This window comes from Mchenga conophoros, linkage group LG10, assembly GCF_057382185.1.
Source record: "Mchenga conophoros isolate Kocher_MC1m ecotype Shallow Benthic linkage group LG10, M_conophoros_male_GT1.1, whole genome shotgun sequence".
Classification (NCBI taxonomy): Eukaryota; Metazoa; Chordata; class Actinopteri; order Cichliformes; family Cichlidae; genus Mchenga; species Mchenga conophoros.
The window spans coordinates 17,365,567-17,381,837 of NC_140535.1; the positions used below are offsets into that span (position 1 = coordinate 17,365,567).

At 41.4% G+C, this 16,271-nt stretch overlaps 1 protein-coding gene across 4 annotated transcripts in view; it reads left to right on the forward strand.

The window, feature by feature from the left end:
• nrg2a (neuregulin 2a) overlaps nucleotides 1–16,271 on the forward strand; it is a 79,711-nt gene that overhangs the window by 13,724 nt on the left and 49,716 nt on the right. The window contains exon 1 of one of the 4 annotated variants that reach the window (XM_085288965.1): nucleotides 14,434–14,611. The exons of the other annotated variants lie outside the window; for them this stretch is intronic. Within the exon in view, the coding sequence (XP_085145091.1) occupies nucleotides 14,521–14,611 (91 nt within the window). The 5' untranslated portion in view covers nucleotides 14,434–14,520. Of the gene's footprint in view, nucleotides 1–14,433; nucleotides 14,612–16,271 lie in introns of those variants that run through there. 4 annotated transcript variants of the gene reach the window in all.

Below are 16,271 nucleotides of genomic sequence, written 5' to 3' on the forward strand. Positions count from 1 at the left end.
GTTTTGTTTTGTTTTGTTTTTGTTTTTGCAAAGGGCCAAGGTCACCTTTAAATGAAGAATGTGAGTCACCAAGCGCCCCCCCCCCCCTTTTTTTTTTTTTTTGTTCATTCAGGTTCAAAAAGTAAGCACGTCATCTTGACCACACTATTGTAAATCTTTCCTTCAAGCTTCCCATTTCCATTTAATCACCTTAAGCAATGGCGTCATTAACAGATTAAATATTATTGTCTGTGGCATTATTGGAGACTCCTTCAACCCAAACAGGGAATCAAACAATCCTCACTCCATCCATCTTTACAACCGCTTATCCGATTCAGGGTCAGTTCAAGGCACCCTAACGCAGGGCTAATATATGATTCCTATTATATTTTTGTATGGTAGTCTTTACTGTGTTTTTCTGTGATTTTCAGTCACTACTTTCTTGTTTCCTATTGTACAAGTACTGTAGTACTGCAGTGGTAGTGGAGAGCACAATGTTTGACTATGTCCACTAAATAGTCACAGTGTTCAGTGCACTATTTATTAGACTAAAAGCTGGGCCTACAGCTAAAAGTTTTAGCAAAGGTTAAGCAGTGTATCTCAACCTCACTGTTCTCTCACTAAATCTTTTGTTAAAGCTTCCCATTTCTGTTTAATCACCTTAAGTGATGGCGTCATAAACAGATTAATTATTACTGTCTTTGGCATTTATTGAGAATGCGTATCCCACCCCACCAGAGAAACAAATGGAATAAAAGCCATGGATCTCTTCAGTACCAGATGCTGAGCAGTTTCTTAGCTGAAAATAATGCAGTGTAGACTAATCATCCAACCTTGTAAAATAATTTTGCTAATAATGCACATAGCACGATTTGAACAGCATTCCTTGAGCATCCAGACAGCCAGCCATTCTCTTAACTGTTTATTCTTTTCAGGGTCATTTCGGGACAGTCTATCACAGGACTGATATGTTATTTCTATTGTATATTTGTGTGACGGTGACTTTCAGTCCTTACTTTCATTTACAGTTTCTCCTCATGTGTCCTGTTTCACTGTATGTGTCTTTTCTCTGTGTGTGTGTTTTGGAACTGGGAAGATGTGCTTAGTTTCTTTAAACGACGACAACACGATGAAAATCTGCTCGAAACCTTTTTTTTTTATATTGTTGGGATGTGTCAGTTCATTCATAAACAGATGTCCTCAAGCTCTTAGAGCCACATAAAAGGATCTGCATTTAAAAATATATATATCTACTGACTACATCGTCAGTAATAAACCTGACAAGTTAAAAATTTGTAGGTTGGTATTTGTTTGTGATTTGTGTAAATTAAGACTATGCATTAGAAAAAATTAAGTAGGTCAATATTTATAAAACGGCCAGTGGCTTATTCTTTGGACTACCTTGAGAGATGGTATAAGAGGGGAACTTTTATAAGCATAGGGAAACTGTAAATGGCTTTAGGTGTTATCATATTTTACCAGTTTTATAAATTCAGTTATTTTTGCTGAATACCTAAAATTGCTGGCCAGAAGTTTGGTAACAAAATGTGTATATAACACTTGCTAGGGACATTTTAGATAAATAAAAGAAGAAATCAAAGAACATCTGGCACTAAAGAGAACATTAGTCTAACCCAAATGTTGGAAATATTGTAGTTCTTAGACTTTGGCCTCTGTAACTACAGTTTACACCCTGCAAGTGGACTTTTTAGCAGTTAGAGTTTTTCAACCCACTGAAGAATGTTGACTTCACCACAATGAGGCAGTATATGATCAGGATCAGGACGAGGAAGTGGGAGAAACACCAAAAAGTTGAAAGGGATGAGTCCGTTGGGAATGTCCCAGCAGTTGTTAGGCTCCTTGCCTCTACAGCTGGAGCAGTGTCAGCAGCGCTCAAATGGCCACAATCGCCGCACAGTCCGCAAGATATCAACAGCACAACAACTGTGAAACTCACAGCCATTTGGATTTTACTTTGATGACAAAGGCAATCTGTTTTTCCTGTCCACCCCTGAATGCCCTGGGGTGGACATTCCTAAAATACAAAGAATCGACTCTTTCAAATACTACAGTATTACTACAGGTATACTTCAGAGCTAGCACTGAATAACATAAGGCATGTACTGAAATTTAAAAAGAAAAAGAAAAATACTATAGATGAATGACTAAGAAAAAAACACAAAATTGCCAATGAAATGGAAAAACACACATATACCTGGTTTGCAGCGCATGTTTCCACACCATAGACCCCTATTTAGTGTGTTTACGTTGGCCTGATCATTATGACTTGTATCCTCCTGCTTTGTGAAGGCAGTTCAAGTTTACTCAGCCTTTTGAATTATTCAGTAATTTGCAGCTATCTTGGGCTGCAATACGCTTCCTTCACAGGCTGCAGCTAGTGCACGTATTTAAATATTTAAAACTTGTTTTTTTTTTCTTTATATTGTGCACGCCATGAAAGGCTGTCACCAAAAATAACCTCTTAAACTCCTTTGGTATTATCATTAAATAAGAAATCAGTAAATAAAAAGAGACACGATCCTATTTTTAAACGTGAAGTCTAAATATGAGACATATACAGTTCTGTGGGTTACCACCCCTTGTTTCTCTCAGAAAATGTGAAATAGTTGCAGAATTTATTGAAACATATGCAAACGCACACAGAAATGCAGCATATAAGGCAAAACAGAATTTCTAACAAGCCTGAATGTGAGTATTTGATATGACCACATTTATTCTTCAACACAGCCTGCACCCCTTAGGGAAGTTTCCTTGTAGTTCCTTTATGTAGTCTTCAGGACTAGTTCTCCAGGCTTCTTGAAGGACATGCAAAGCTCTTCATTGGATGTTATCTGGTTTGGAGTTTTCTTCTGTTCACTGTCAAGATGATCCTGCACTGCTTCAAAAATGCTGAAATCCTGGATCTGGGGGGCCAATCCATGACTGATATGAGTTTTTACTGAACTGGCACTGTGTTTTGGCTCCAAACCATGATGGAGCCTCTACCATGTTTTATAGATGGCTGTAGATACTCACTGTTTTAGCTCCCTCCTGACCTCCTCAGTACATATTGATGATTTGAAACACAAATTTCAAATATGGATTAACACCTCTTGCCAGATTTTTGGTCCAGTTGTGTAATTTGGCATACATCAGCCATTTCTCCTTGAGACTGTTTCTTCGACAGCTACCCTTCCACTGAGACCATTTCTAATGAGACATCATTGAACAGTAGATGGATCAGCTGAAGGGACCGATGCGTCTCTCAGGTCCTGTGTCCTTCTTTCCTAAGCACGTTACATTCAGACACTCGTCATCTGTTGTGTATCATTTTTTAGGCCTCCCACTTCTTCTTTTGTTCTCTACTTTGCTCAAATCTTGTAAGGACACGCACGTTTTCAGCTAATAGCTCTTTGGGAATCACTTTGTTAGTGCAAAAATCCAGTTTTATGCCTGTTAAAACTGCGTTATTTTTGGATTGTTTCATAGATTAAAGTAAAGAAATGAGAACAAATTATGTGTTTTTGAAACAGGCTGTTAGTAACAAAGTGCCTAACTTGTCTCTTACGTGTCAACACAACACTGGTTCATCCCTTGAGTTATGTGCCTTTTGCATGCTTGAATGAGTCACAGGTCCGTGTTAAGTGGCTTAACAAACAATAAACATTCCTCTGAAAATGGTCAGGTACAAGGACTGGACTGAAAATGAGTGAAAAAGCAGCCAATGTACAAAGAAAAACTTTGAAAGACCTTCAGAATTATTGCTCAAGACCACTTTTAAAGACAAATAAGAAAGTCTGGCTCCTTGGAAGTTAAATATAGAGAAATGACAAATGAGCAAAGACTTTTGCACATGCATAAATGTAAAACAAACATGATTTTTTTTTTAACTTACGCTGTATTTCAGTATGAAAAAGATTAGACTGCAGACTAGTCTTTTTGTTTGGAGCAAAGAACAACAGAACATTAGAAGTTAATTATTCATTGACACTAAAAAAAAACAATGTGGCCCATCTGTATTAATGGCATAGAGTGTAGATCAATGTTGGAAATCTGCACTGCATACAGTTTATCCATCATTCCAACTAAATTGGGGGAAATAATTCTGGGCTATTAACTTTGTTATATACAGATTTTGCATTCTTTACATCGATCAACAGGTTAATCACATCACATATTAATTAATATCACTTTGGATTAATACATGTGAACGGCATAACTCACAAACTACTCAGGTAACCTCCTTTTTTTTTTTTTTGATCGGAAGCCTCGTGAAGCTTCTTGGTTTGCCCCAATACTAAACTGGTTACTCTTTTCCCTGCGTCTGATACTTGTTGTTTCTGCAGCCCGACAGAGCACTAGATTCACTTTTGGTTGATAATTCTTATGAACAGAATAATTGCTTAAAGCTGGAGGCCTGTGGTCATGATTGTGCTCACACAAATTACTCTTGAGATCAACACTGTTTTGGCATGTTGCAGAAGTAGTCTACTATTGCTCAGTCCACAGAGGGAGGGCATAGCTGGCAGGCACACATTTCGCTTGTCGATCTTCGTAGCTGCAGGCGTATCATGGAAGAAAACACATTCCATAAACATTCCATAAACTGGTTTATAGGTGAGAATAGAGCTCCTCAATCACAAGGTATAAAAGGTTTGTGTAAACAGCTTAACGTCTTCGGCGGCATCTTTAGCTTTGGCTCTAGCTTCGGTTACTGTAGAGCACCACACAAGTTTTTAAGTATACATACGTGCGCACTGTGTTTGTAATGTCAGTGACACTGTGGTGGAGAACGGGAGTTAACACAGTCTTACTTAATCCCTAAAATAAAACACAAACACTATAATCAAAACACAAATGCAACTCTCGCTCTTTCATTGGAAATTATGACTCGATGTAGCCAAAGCCGTGTAGCTTGTTTTGGCTGGAAAAGGAGAGGAACAGTATCAACTGACAGTGTAAAATGTCAAGAAAGTGCCAAGTCTTTGGAAGAATTATAGTACAGCTTATTATTGCTTCTTATTATTGGGCAACAGTAAGAAGCAGGTTGCATTAACGAGTGGCAAACATGACTTCATTTGTGATTTGTGTAATTTAGTATTCACAGCCTTAATTTGACTTATTGCAGCAGCATTTTTTTAACCTACTCATCAGTTAACCATTTGTAGCTCTGGGCGATTCTTCATTACACTATCACCTCAACAAATTGTCCGGTAGCTTCACAGGAAACAACGTGGCAATAAAGAACAGTACGGATGATAACCTTTCACTGAGGCTCTCTCTCTCTCTTTGGCCTTCAATTACTATAGGCCCCGGGCTACTGCTTCACTCTCATCAAGCATCAGTTTCTTGTAGTCTGCTGGTTTTATCAGTAGATTCGGGCAGGTTTTATTTAGTCACTACTTGATGACAGACGTACCAGCATTTTGTACTTCTATTTAGGTCATGTCACGGTAGTAAAATTTGTTCAGTCACTGGGAACAGAGTGTTGCTTAGAACGTGGAGCACATAACTCTCAGAGTAGTTTAGTTGTTTTGTTAATTTGGATATCTCACATTTCAGTCCACCTTCTTAAAAGGTACATACAGAAATAGTTCATCCTTTCCTCATCTGAATCTGAACACTTTTTTGTTTTGTTTTTATGGGGAATGCATGCAGATCGAGGAAAAAAGAAATTCCCAGCTCGATGTTGTTGCTTGCCGGTGCTTGTGCGTGTTATCCTTTTGGATAATTGGCTGAATTTCTCTAAATACATTTGCTATAATTCTGAGTCTGCAAGCATATGCACGCTTTCCTACGTCAGCTGGTTGTAGAATGGCTAGCTTCAAACCTTGCCTGCATTTGCGCCGTGATTCAAGCGTGAACACTGACATGCAGCCTCTGTAAGATTTAATAGACTGAAATAAACATTTGTCCGAAAACTGTGTAATATGACAGCCAATTATGCATTTTAGCAAAGAAAGCTGATGGTGTCCATGACAGGAACTTCAACCAAAAATAAACAAACAAAATGATAGGGAACAAAAGGACCATGGGAAGGGCAACGGTGTTTGTGTGCAGCGTGCCGAAGTGTTGAAAAGAGGGGCTGCTGGCACTCCTGCTGGGCGCCTCCCGGTGTGTTTAAGGGACGTGTCCGGCCATGTTCACCCCCCACACACAGTACATATCCTGAGAGAAGGTTTGTTTCCTCAGGTATGTTGTAGGTGTGGATTGATGTGTGTCTTAACATGAAATAACTTTACACAGAATGGAATGGCTTGTTAGCGGTGTTTGGAAGTGGACCAAGATAAAATCCTGTCTCCCTCAACAGGGGTCTCCGACCTTGGGACAGATGTTTACTTTACAACAAAACTAACGAAAATATGCATCATTTGCAGATTGGAGATAAATTGCCTAATTCTGTGTTCTGTGACTGAACGTAATACCGAGGAGGAGCTGATAGAAGATTATGACGCTGCTGACTCGACCAGCAATAACATGTCGACGACTCAACCATTGTATTCCTCAGTATTTACAATATATATATACACGGATATTTCATTCATCACACCATAAGATGACTAGATACTTGACGCCCATGCACAAAGCAGTCCTTGTGTGCCGTCCGAGAACTGGTCTACAAACTGTGACGCCATCAAGTTGTAAACTGTGGACATTTTCCAGTGGAATGATTTGGGAAGTATGACGTAGGATAGTAACCCCACCCCCCGCCCCAACCCCCAAGGTTTTTCAGAAAATTTAGGCAATCATTAAAAATTTCTGAAATTCTAAAAAGGTAAAAAGCAAGCATGTCTGTTTGTGATTACTCCTGCGTGTGTGATGCATGCCAGGGCGTGTGTTTTTGTCGTTGGCTGTTCCTCTGTCCTTTAGCCTTGCTTTCTTCTGACCTTCCACCAGTGCTCCTGCTCATTATTGTGTTGCTCTAATCTGGAGGGGACAGGACTGGGTGCAGAAGTGTATTTATCTTCCTGCACAAATAGGACCTCTTTCCGTCTGGTCGTTGCTCAGCTTGTTGTTGAAAGATAGCGAGCAGCGTAGAGCAAGCTTCAGTGTGTGTGTGTGTGTGCAGAAGGAAACTGAGATGTGTCCCAGCTGGCCCACAGACCAGCACACTACCATCACCTCGCTGCAGCAAATGTAGACAAAAGAGGAAATATCTCCCTTGTGATACTGATACCCCTTAACTCTGGGGGTGTTTTACCCTAAATGAGAACGCAGCATTCCTCACAGTGGTCTGTTGTACTTGTAAAAGCCAGTAAGATCAGTGTTACAGAAAGTCCCTGCAGTGTGAGCCCCGTAGCCTCGTTTCCGTTTTTTCCCCATCACATCTGTTGGGATGTGTACTTTTACTACACATTGTCTAGGCATGTTTCTTTTCCTTCCCTTGTTGTCTTCATGACATTAGGCTTAGAAGCGAGGAGTTATCATACTGCAAATGGCCATGGGCCAGGAAACCACTGTAGGCAAGCCAGCAATACAAAACAACATAAAACGTACCTTGAAAAATATCCCAGTAGATGACTTCTCTGTTTGCCCTGTTAAAACTGTGAAAGGTCATTCTGGTTAAAATACTGGGTAATTATTTGACCTTAGTTTTGCACTGCAGTCAGTGAAACTCTGACCCTGTCTCCAGTGTCTTAGCATTTCATTTTTATCCATCTAAACCTGGTATAGCATGATATTATTATTATTACTTGGCTTTTTGAGCAATAGTAAATACTCTTGGCTGAAATTCAACTATTAGAATTTAAGCTAAAGCTTTGGTACCGCACCTCCATCACTAAGCTGGTGGTGGCTCGCCTTGAGCTTGAGCTTTAGCTAGCTTTGACCTCCTTCTTAGTGCCGGGGTTGTCAGTCGCTGCTGTGCTCGGCATTGGATTTAACTGCTTGTAGAGAGTTAGAGAGAGGGTTTTTTTTCCTGTGTGTGTGTTTGTGTGTGTGCCTTTGCAGTCATCTTGTCGCTTCGAGATGACCCAACCACAGCCTTGGCTTCCTGTCAGCTACATCTGGCTTGCCAGAGCTCAGTGTGAGGCACCATCAGCTGGGCCAGCTCTCTTGCCCACTTATCAAATTCACTCAATTTGAGACCACCTTGGTTTGGGCTCATGCCGCCAAAGCATGATCTAAGCTTACACATGCGTAGTGGCCTGTTTTCCAGGAAAAGCCTAGATTGGTGAAAAACAAACAAAGAGATAAGACAGAGTCTCGATAAGCCCAAGCTCAGCCACGAGGCAAAAAACAGAATCGCAAATGACTTGACCAAGGAGCTGCATTCAGTGTGTGTGAAACACTTCACAGTGTCCTCATTGTGACATGTTTGTGCTTCTCTAAAAGCACATTCTGGAGATAAAGAAAAGTGCAGAGCACAAAAGGAATTTGATTTGATGTGAAGAATGCAAAGCAGAGAACGGATGAGCGTATGTTTTTCAAGGGGGGGTGCTGATAAGAAAACAACCTTCCCGTGTTTTCCCATGTGTACATTTATGTTTCGGTTTTAAACCATGTATGAAAACGTCATTGGTGGATTCACTTAAAAAAAAGTTCAGATATGTTTACACATGATTTATTTAAATCCGCAATGTAAATGTTTGTCAGTCATGGAAATTTGGGGGTATTGGTGTTATTATTGTGTGGTTATAGAAACAGATATAACAGGTGTACTATTAATAGCTCTATATGTATTTCATAATTCTATGTAAGATGGGGAATTTTTGTTGTTGTTGTCAGTTTAAGAGCTAAAATGTACGCAATGGAAAAACCCCACTATCTTGTGATTCAGATGTGGCAAATTAAAGGTCCGTTTTAGTAAACTACATGCAAGTGGTTTGTATTTACTACACTACGAGTGGAAAAAGGTCAATTTGAAATGCATCAGTGGCCCACGTGCATCTTTTATTTACATGCGGATGCACCTGTGTGTTTGCATGCGTATGCGTACGAGCGTGTTTGAGGGGGTCTGTTTGTATTTGAGTGTGACAGTGTATACTTTGTCAGCCTGAGGACACTTAGATTGAGTGTGTGTTGTTCTCTCTGGCGAGAGTGCACATATGTGTTTGCGTGAAGACCTCGTTCTATGTGGGTGTGTGTTTGATAAACTGTGAGAGCATGTGGGAGACTGTTTGTCTATTCATCTGGGTGAGAGCAGGAGAGATAGAGCAGAATGAGGAGGTGGAAGAGCAGATCTGCTTCCAGCCTCTATCTTCAAGTCAATCTGCTCCGTCACACAAACCTCTTTATGTCTCCTTTGGCAGAAGGGAGGGAGACGGGCAGAGAGAAAGAGAGCGCGAGACAGACAAAGAGACTCAGAAAATAAATATGTTTAAATGGTGGATGAATACAAGAGGAGGAGAGAAGGAGAGAGATTCAATCAGGCAACCTTAAGAAGATAGAGCGGATTTTTTTGTTTAAGAGGATCAAAGTCATACTCAGCTACTCAGACAGCATCTGTCATTTAAAATGTTTGTTCTATTTTAATCTCAGCAATGAGCTATTCTTATCCAGCTGAAAGGATATGGCTAGCGAACGTGAAATTCAATGACTTTAATATTTATTTTCATCATCAGGGAGCAGAAAATTGTTTTACAGAGTTTGTCAGTTTAGCCCCACTGGAAGTCGAGAGGCAATTGACATCCTGTAGAGCTTTCTGTACAGTTTCCTGCACACACACGCAACACATTCAATGCACGCACAATTTTTGTCTCTCTCTTGCTCTCAAGCACACATAACCCCACACTTCATCACATTACCATGAGCAAGGCCAAAAAAAAAAAGGAATCAGCTTTCAGTTGTGAAACAAAGGAAAAGCACACACAACAGTACATCTGTGTGAGTAGGTGTTTGTCTGCCTGCAGTACAGGCATTAAGAGCAAAACGTAACATAAATCAAAATCTGCTTAATGGTAGGTCTGACGCTAATGTATGGCTGCCATTCTCTCTCCTCTTCCGTTCTGGCAGCCGTCCAGATTAGGAAGACAGTCGGTTAGAGTTGGGAGGCACAGAGATCAAATCTGGTGGCAGGGTTGGACTGTTATTGCAGTATCATGCCCCACCGGCTGATGAGTTGCTGTGCTCGTCTCTTGTTCCTCTCAGCCGCAATCAAACCTGTCACAGTGTGAGTCAGCGTGGCCGTAAGTGGGGAAGATGCCTCTTGCCATTAAATCAATCAGTTATCAGACACACCAGTCACATTTTGTCCACTGTGGAGCCACAGCTAAAGCTGTGAGAGGTGTTGGTGATGTCACGTGTCTGTCAGAGCGAGCTAGTGAAGGATGGAGACTGGTACAGAGCGGGAGAACTGAACAAACTGGGAGGCTAAAGAGCTGAAATCTCATTTTCTCAGTGGCCTTGAGAGTGGAGCATGCTCAGTGCTGATGTTTGTCATCTCTCCCTCTCTGAGATGCTACTGCAGTGCTTCCCAGCAGGCTTGGCACAGGCTTACTCATGGACATCTCTCTTATAGAGCGATACAGTGGCCAGGCTGCAGCTGCTCGGAAGATGCTTCCCTCTGCGTTTCTTTTTTTTCTCGGTGTTGCTCCGTCCCCCCACGCCCTCTTATCTTACCTGTCTTTCAGTTCAGCCTCCCTCACTCTTCCTCCCATTGTATTTCTCGCACATTATCTCCTACTTTCTCACTAGCATCCTCTCTGCTTTCGCTCTCCCGGTCTCTCATCCTCTCTCCGCCCCTCCACATCCCTCTCTCACATACTCTAGTTGCTACCTTTAAGACTGCGGTTGCCATGGTGACAGCTATGTGCTGCAGAAACGTCAAAGAGCTGAATCCACACAGGATCACTTCCTTGTTTTAACACTTGTGTTCTTTGCTGTCGTTTCCCTCTGGTTTCTGGCAGCTCCCCTTAAATAACAGACGGACACGCTTGATTTGAATGCATCCAACCATTTTGCCATGCTGTAAATGAGGCAGCAGAAGCAACTTGTGGCTTCTTTTCTGTGATCCCGATCCCAGCTGTTGCTGAGCACACTCATTAGTAACACTCAGATTTGGAATCTCCGTTGACCTTGGCGCAGCTGACCTTGAGAAACCAGCCCCTTTCTGGGAACTCCAGATGTCACCGACATTGATTTGTGTCACGTCTCCACTCCACTCAGCAGCTCGCAAGGTGACATTAATCGATGGCGTCTCGACCCTCCTCGGCTGTTGCTGGCCACACGTTGTCCGCTTGTGCAGGCATTTGTAGCACATGCACATGAGCAAACAGCAGCTGTCAAATTCATGCAGACAAATCTGGGTTTGCTGCAAACTCTTTGGTTACTACCACACAGCATGTCTTTATTTCAGGCACAATGTGTTTTTTATTCCAGCAGCACAGCTCAGCGTGTGGTCAGCTGAGGAACAGATGCCTTGTTAAAAAGGTGAATGCAGCAGGTGGGGCTGTTTTCTGTCATCTGTTGAAAGGGACATTAGTTTCACTCACAAATTCCCTCTTTCATGCTTTTTTTTTTTTAACCCTGTCTTCCCTTCTCTTCCTCCATTACTGCTGTTTTTTTCCCATGCTTTCTATTTATTCTAGCTCTTTTTTACTTCTGCTTCTCGTAGAAGGTTTGGTCCTCTTTCTTCTCCCCCTTGCCTTTGCCTCACCTCTGTCAATCAAAAATATAGATGTTTGTTAAAAGCAGGCACTTTACCTTGTTTTAAGTCCTGAGTATACACTTTGCTGGAAAAAAATAGCTGACAGATGTAAACAGTAAAACCTAATGGCTGTTTAAAGCCATTATGTCTAAAGAGATAAACTCTTGTGCTTATGAAAGGGCTTTTTTAAGGAGTATCAGAATGATGATGTGCAGGTATGTTGCTGTTAGGAGGCTGGAGCTCAGCTCCATCATGCAGGGAAGCTATCTTCCCTTTTCTGGGAGAAGCAATGAAGGGGTTAGGAGACAACCAGAGATGGGATCTATGAAGCATTTATGGGTAGGGCATATATCTATGGAGGATCTATGTATGAAGTTACAGAGGTTGGCTCCTTTTTTCTTTGATTTCTTAAAGTTTTGCCACTCCCACACTGGTCTATTGTGTCTCTCCACCTACAGACCCTAATCCAAGGACAGCCCACGGCTGCTGAAAAACAGCAGATGCTTTAGAGTAGTGTAGAAAAAAAGAAAAGAAAAAAGAAGAGATCTACATGTTCATGATCTACATGTTCATGACCATATTTGAGTTTGGGTGTGTAAAATGTGAGTTTATTTCAGACTTCCATTGTACACCACAAGGTCATATACAAAACGCTAGACCTTGTTCAGAGCTTAGGTTCTTAAAAACCTAATTTCCTCACAGTGTGTTGTCTACTACAAGTCCGCCTCCCCTCACTTTCATGTGCATGCTCATGCAGTTCTTGCATATTTTATGTAACCGTCCCAATGGGAGACACTTGTGGCAAGCAGGCGATTGTAAAGCTCATTCGTTTGCATCCACACTCTACGCTGCAGATTTTAGCACGCGTTAAAAGAAATGTTTACAGAACCTAAAGGTACATGTTGCTGTTCAAGATCAACATCACACAAATGCCCCTATAGCTAAATACAGTACACCCTCATAGGTGATGTCATCCTGTGTCATTTACATCTCGTGGCTCCGTTTGAATAGATTTTGAGATCTTAGAAGAGCATGATGAGCGATGCCCTGAGAGACTAATCTTCTCCCAAATCTGCATGAAGTCATCCTAAAAGGCACGCTTTTCTTTTTTTTTGTTCCGACGTCACAAATCCTCGCGTACATGACAGATGCATGAATCGCAATCCCATCCCACCTACACTCAAGCAGTACTTTGAGCAAGTCTCATCTTGTAGGATAGAGGCGGAGGAAGTGCGTTTTGAGACTGCGGGGCAGCGGGGGGGATAAAGGTGGTAAAGGGGCAGTTTTCTGTGATACTGCATCCCCTTAACAGTACACAGCTTCAACTGCTGATTTGTTATGTCACTGAGAACAAGAGAGGGAAAGCAGAAAGAGCCAGTTGTTTTTGAACTAGAAAAATCTCCACCTTGAACCTTACTGGCATGTCAAACACTGGCCTTGAATCGACCCCTCCAGGTTCCTTGCCCACAGCTTATGCCACTGAGTGAGCTGACCTGTTAAGACATGACCCTTCGGCTGCCCCTTTCAATCCCTGCTGCTGCCGCCTACTCCCAAGCGGCGTCAGGAATCCTCTGAGGGCTTGACTGAGATGGTCTCACATGTGACTCATCTACAGATTTCTTTTTTAAAACATGAGTTTCATTGAGTCATTGTGCTCTTGTTTCGAAGGCACATTTTTCTTTTTTTTTTCTTTTTTTTACATAGTCACATCTTGAGCTATGTCAACTAAAGATAACAGATTAACTGATGTTGTAGTTATGTTCGCTTTAAATGCTGTTTCACACAAATATAAAGAGAAAAAATATCCTTTTTATATTAGAGTCAGGCAGGACTGTGATTGCCTATTTAATATTTAAGTTTCTGCCACTTTTGGAGCCACACATGTACCTCTACTGACTTTCAACTTTCTCCATTTTCCTAAATTCCTCTAAATTATGAATCCCTAAATTCTTTGAATACACAGAATGCAACAGAGGCATGAAAAACTGAAATGCACATTCAACTTTCAGAGATAAGGAAATATCAGACATTTTATTTTGACGTTCTAGCATTTTTGTGGTGACGCACTTTGTGATATTTATCTTGAAAGGCGCTGTGCGAATAAAATTTTACTTTTACTGTAAAAGCTGGCATTCTAATACTTATTGCTGTGTGGACATTGATGACACCGGGCTAACAGCAGCAGTGAAAGGCAGAAAGACACCCGGAGACAAGCTCAAACTTGCCTGTAATACTTAGAGGTGCTAACAGACAGAGAGAGGAGAGGAAGGGGAGCAGACCGGCAGAGCCGATTTCTGTGTAGTTCTGCAAGAAGCAGTCTGTCGCCGATTGGGATCTGACATTTTGGCACCTCGCGCACACACCGCTCTCTTACACGCATCCACTGAATCTGTTTTCAACAAATGTTTAACAGATGTGAAGTGTTTTGGGACCCCAAACATCAACCTGGTAAGGGGCAAGTCTCCGCCTGAATTATGTGGCTGAGGTCAGCAGTGCAAAGTGGACAGCTTAACTTGTCTCACTTCACTTTCTGCACGCTTCATTACAAATGAGAGGATGCTGCTGGGACAGGAGAAACAGAGCCATGGAGCTTGAATGGGCTGACTTCAGATTTTCACGTGTACTCACTCGATTTCTCACTTTGTCCTCAGCTTTGGCTTCTGGGCCTGGAAGACGCTGTACTTATCTGATAGATCCAGTAAGACAACAGTTGATTGCCTTAAAGCAATGGGAAATGCTTTCTTTGCCTCCCCCACCTTTTTTCTTCCCTCCTCCTTCTACAGTATTGCCCCTTCCTGCTCCTCTCTCTCCCTCCTCTCTCCTCTTATTGGAGCCAGTTTATATAGGAGGAGAAACGCTCTAACAGGCTCAGAGTCTGGTGGTGCCCACTTACCACACGTTCCCATAAAGGACTACCTGGTTTTTTTCCTAAGGATTTACTAACATCTGACAGCATGACAGAGAACGGAAAGAGGAAAGATAAAAAAGGGAGAAAGAGGGTGGGTAAGAAAGGACAAAAGGAGACAGAAGGTGATCCCACTAAAGGTAAAATTAAATGGCAGATGATTTCTGTGTAACGTGTGTTCCGCTTTGTGTGTGTGTGTCAGACAGAGAGAGAGAGTGACAAAGAGAAAGATTTGGAGAACGGGAACAAGTGAGATTAAGTTTGTGTTCTGCAGCTTTATTACAAAAGTGTGGGAAAGTAAGTATTCCCTCGGCTTGTCAAAGCTTGCTGCTAGGTTGTCACATGGAAAAGACTTCTCAGGTGGTCAGCTTGAAAGAGAAACATCTGGTTTTGGCAGCACTTCGGGATTGCATGGAAGTCAAATGAAAGGACTTGTGTACAGAATAAGCTTTCAATTAATCCCTGCACCTCACACGACCAAAGTGTCGTTTTATTAAAAGGTCTCTGAAAACTGGTGACTGGCTACAACACGCTTGTGTTAGGTCACAGTTCTGTTGCTGTATCACAGTGCTTTATACTTTTAAAAGCAGTGCGTGTAGCTGTAAATCATGTTTCATTACACAGTCTTTAACGGGGTTAATAATTTAAGGGTTTAGCCGTGTTTTCAGTGCTCATCAGAATTTTAGTCCGTGGTGAGTCATTCAGTGTGAAAGTGTCTCCGTATTTTTGCTCGAAGCCACTTATGAAATTTGAATAAAATGGAAGCTGTTTGTCTTTCAGAGTCACTAAGGTGGCGACGTGCTTGCTCAGTAGAGGATCCTACAAGCTGCAGCATGTCACTGTAGGTTGACCTCAGGTCATGGGGAAGCACAATCCCTATTTTAGTGGCATCCAAAAACAAAACTTTGTTTTTTACTATAGCCACAATGTGTCGTCTTCCGTTTGATCAGATACTCTATTTTAGGCTCGGTCTCTTCATCTTTATAGTCATTTTGATGCCACTGATCTCAGTTCTGTCAGCTTCCAACAGATAACCATCAAGACTAGTCATATGATTTCCAAAAAAACCCCAACAACCCCAAAACAGTGTGTTTACACCACTTAATTCTTTAAATTGCACTCCTTTCATCCTAAATATGCTATCGTAGCTATTTTTTGTCCTATTTACTTTATATAATCGTTCTATTACACATGCAGATCTGATCATATAAATAATTCCCAGTCGTCATTCCAAGTGTGATTATGATCTATAAACATGTCAGGTAAACAGCTCCCCAAACGAAAGGGGACTTGGAATACTTGCAGATTATCTGTGTGTGTGTGTGTGTGTGTGTGTGTGTGAGAGAGAATTTGCCGCACAGCTGCTGTGCACACAGAAAACAGCTGCATGTAATGTGTATCTTCTAGTTTATTTTTTCTGCTTGTCACAAAATGAATGGAAACAAACTGTGTTTGCCTGTTGTGGTATTTTGCACAAAGCATTTAATGTTACTGTAAATGTCTTTTTGTAGCTGTCACGTGTTGATACATGTCTTATGTCCGTTTTGTATGAGTCCCCCAGAGCACAATCATTTGATCTTTGAATCATCATTTTCTTGGTAAAAACTTGATTCATCTGTGTGAGGTGACGCGTTCACCTGTTTTAAAACTGAGCTTTCAAAGTAGGTCAAATGAATACATTCACGTGGGTGACGATTACTGTATACATACTAAAGGTACTAGCACAACATCAGACGTGTTTTATGAGCCTTGGCTCCAAAATGAAAAACACACTCCTTTCTGTTGTACTTGGAGAGAATC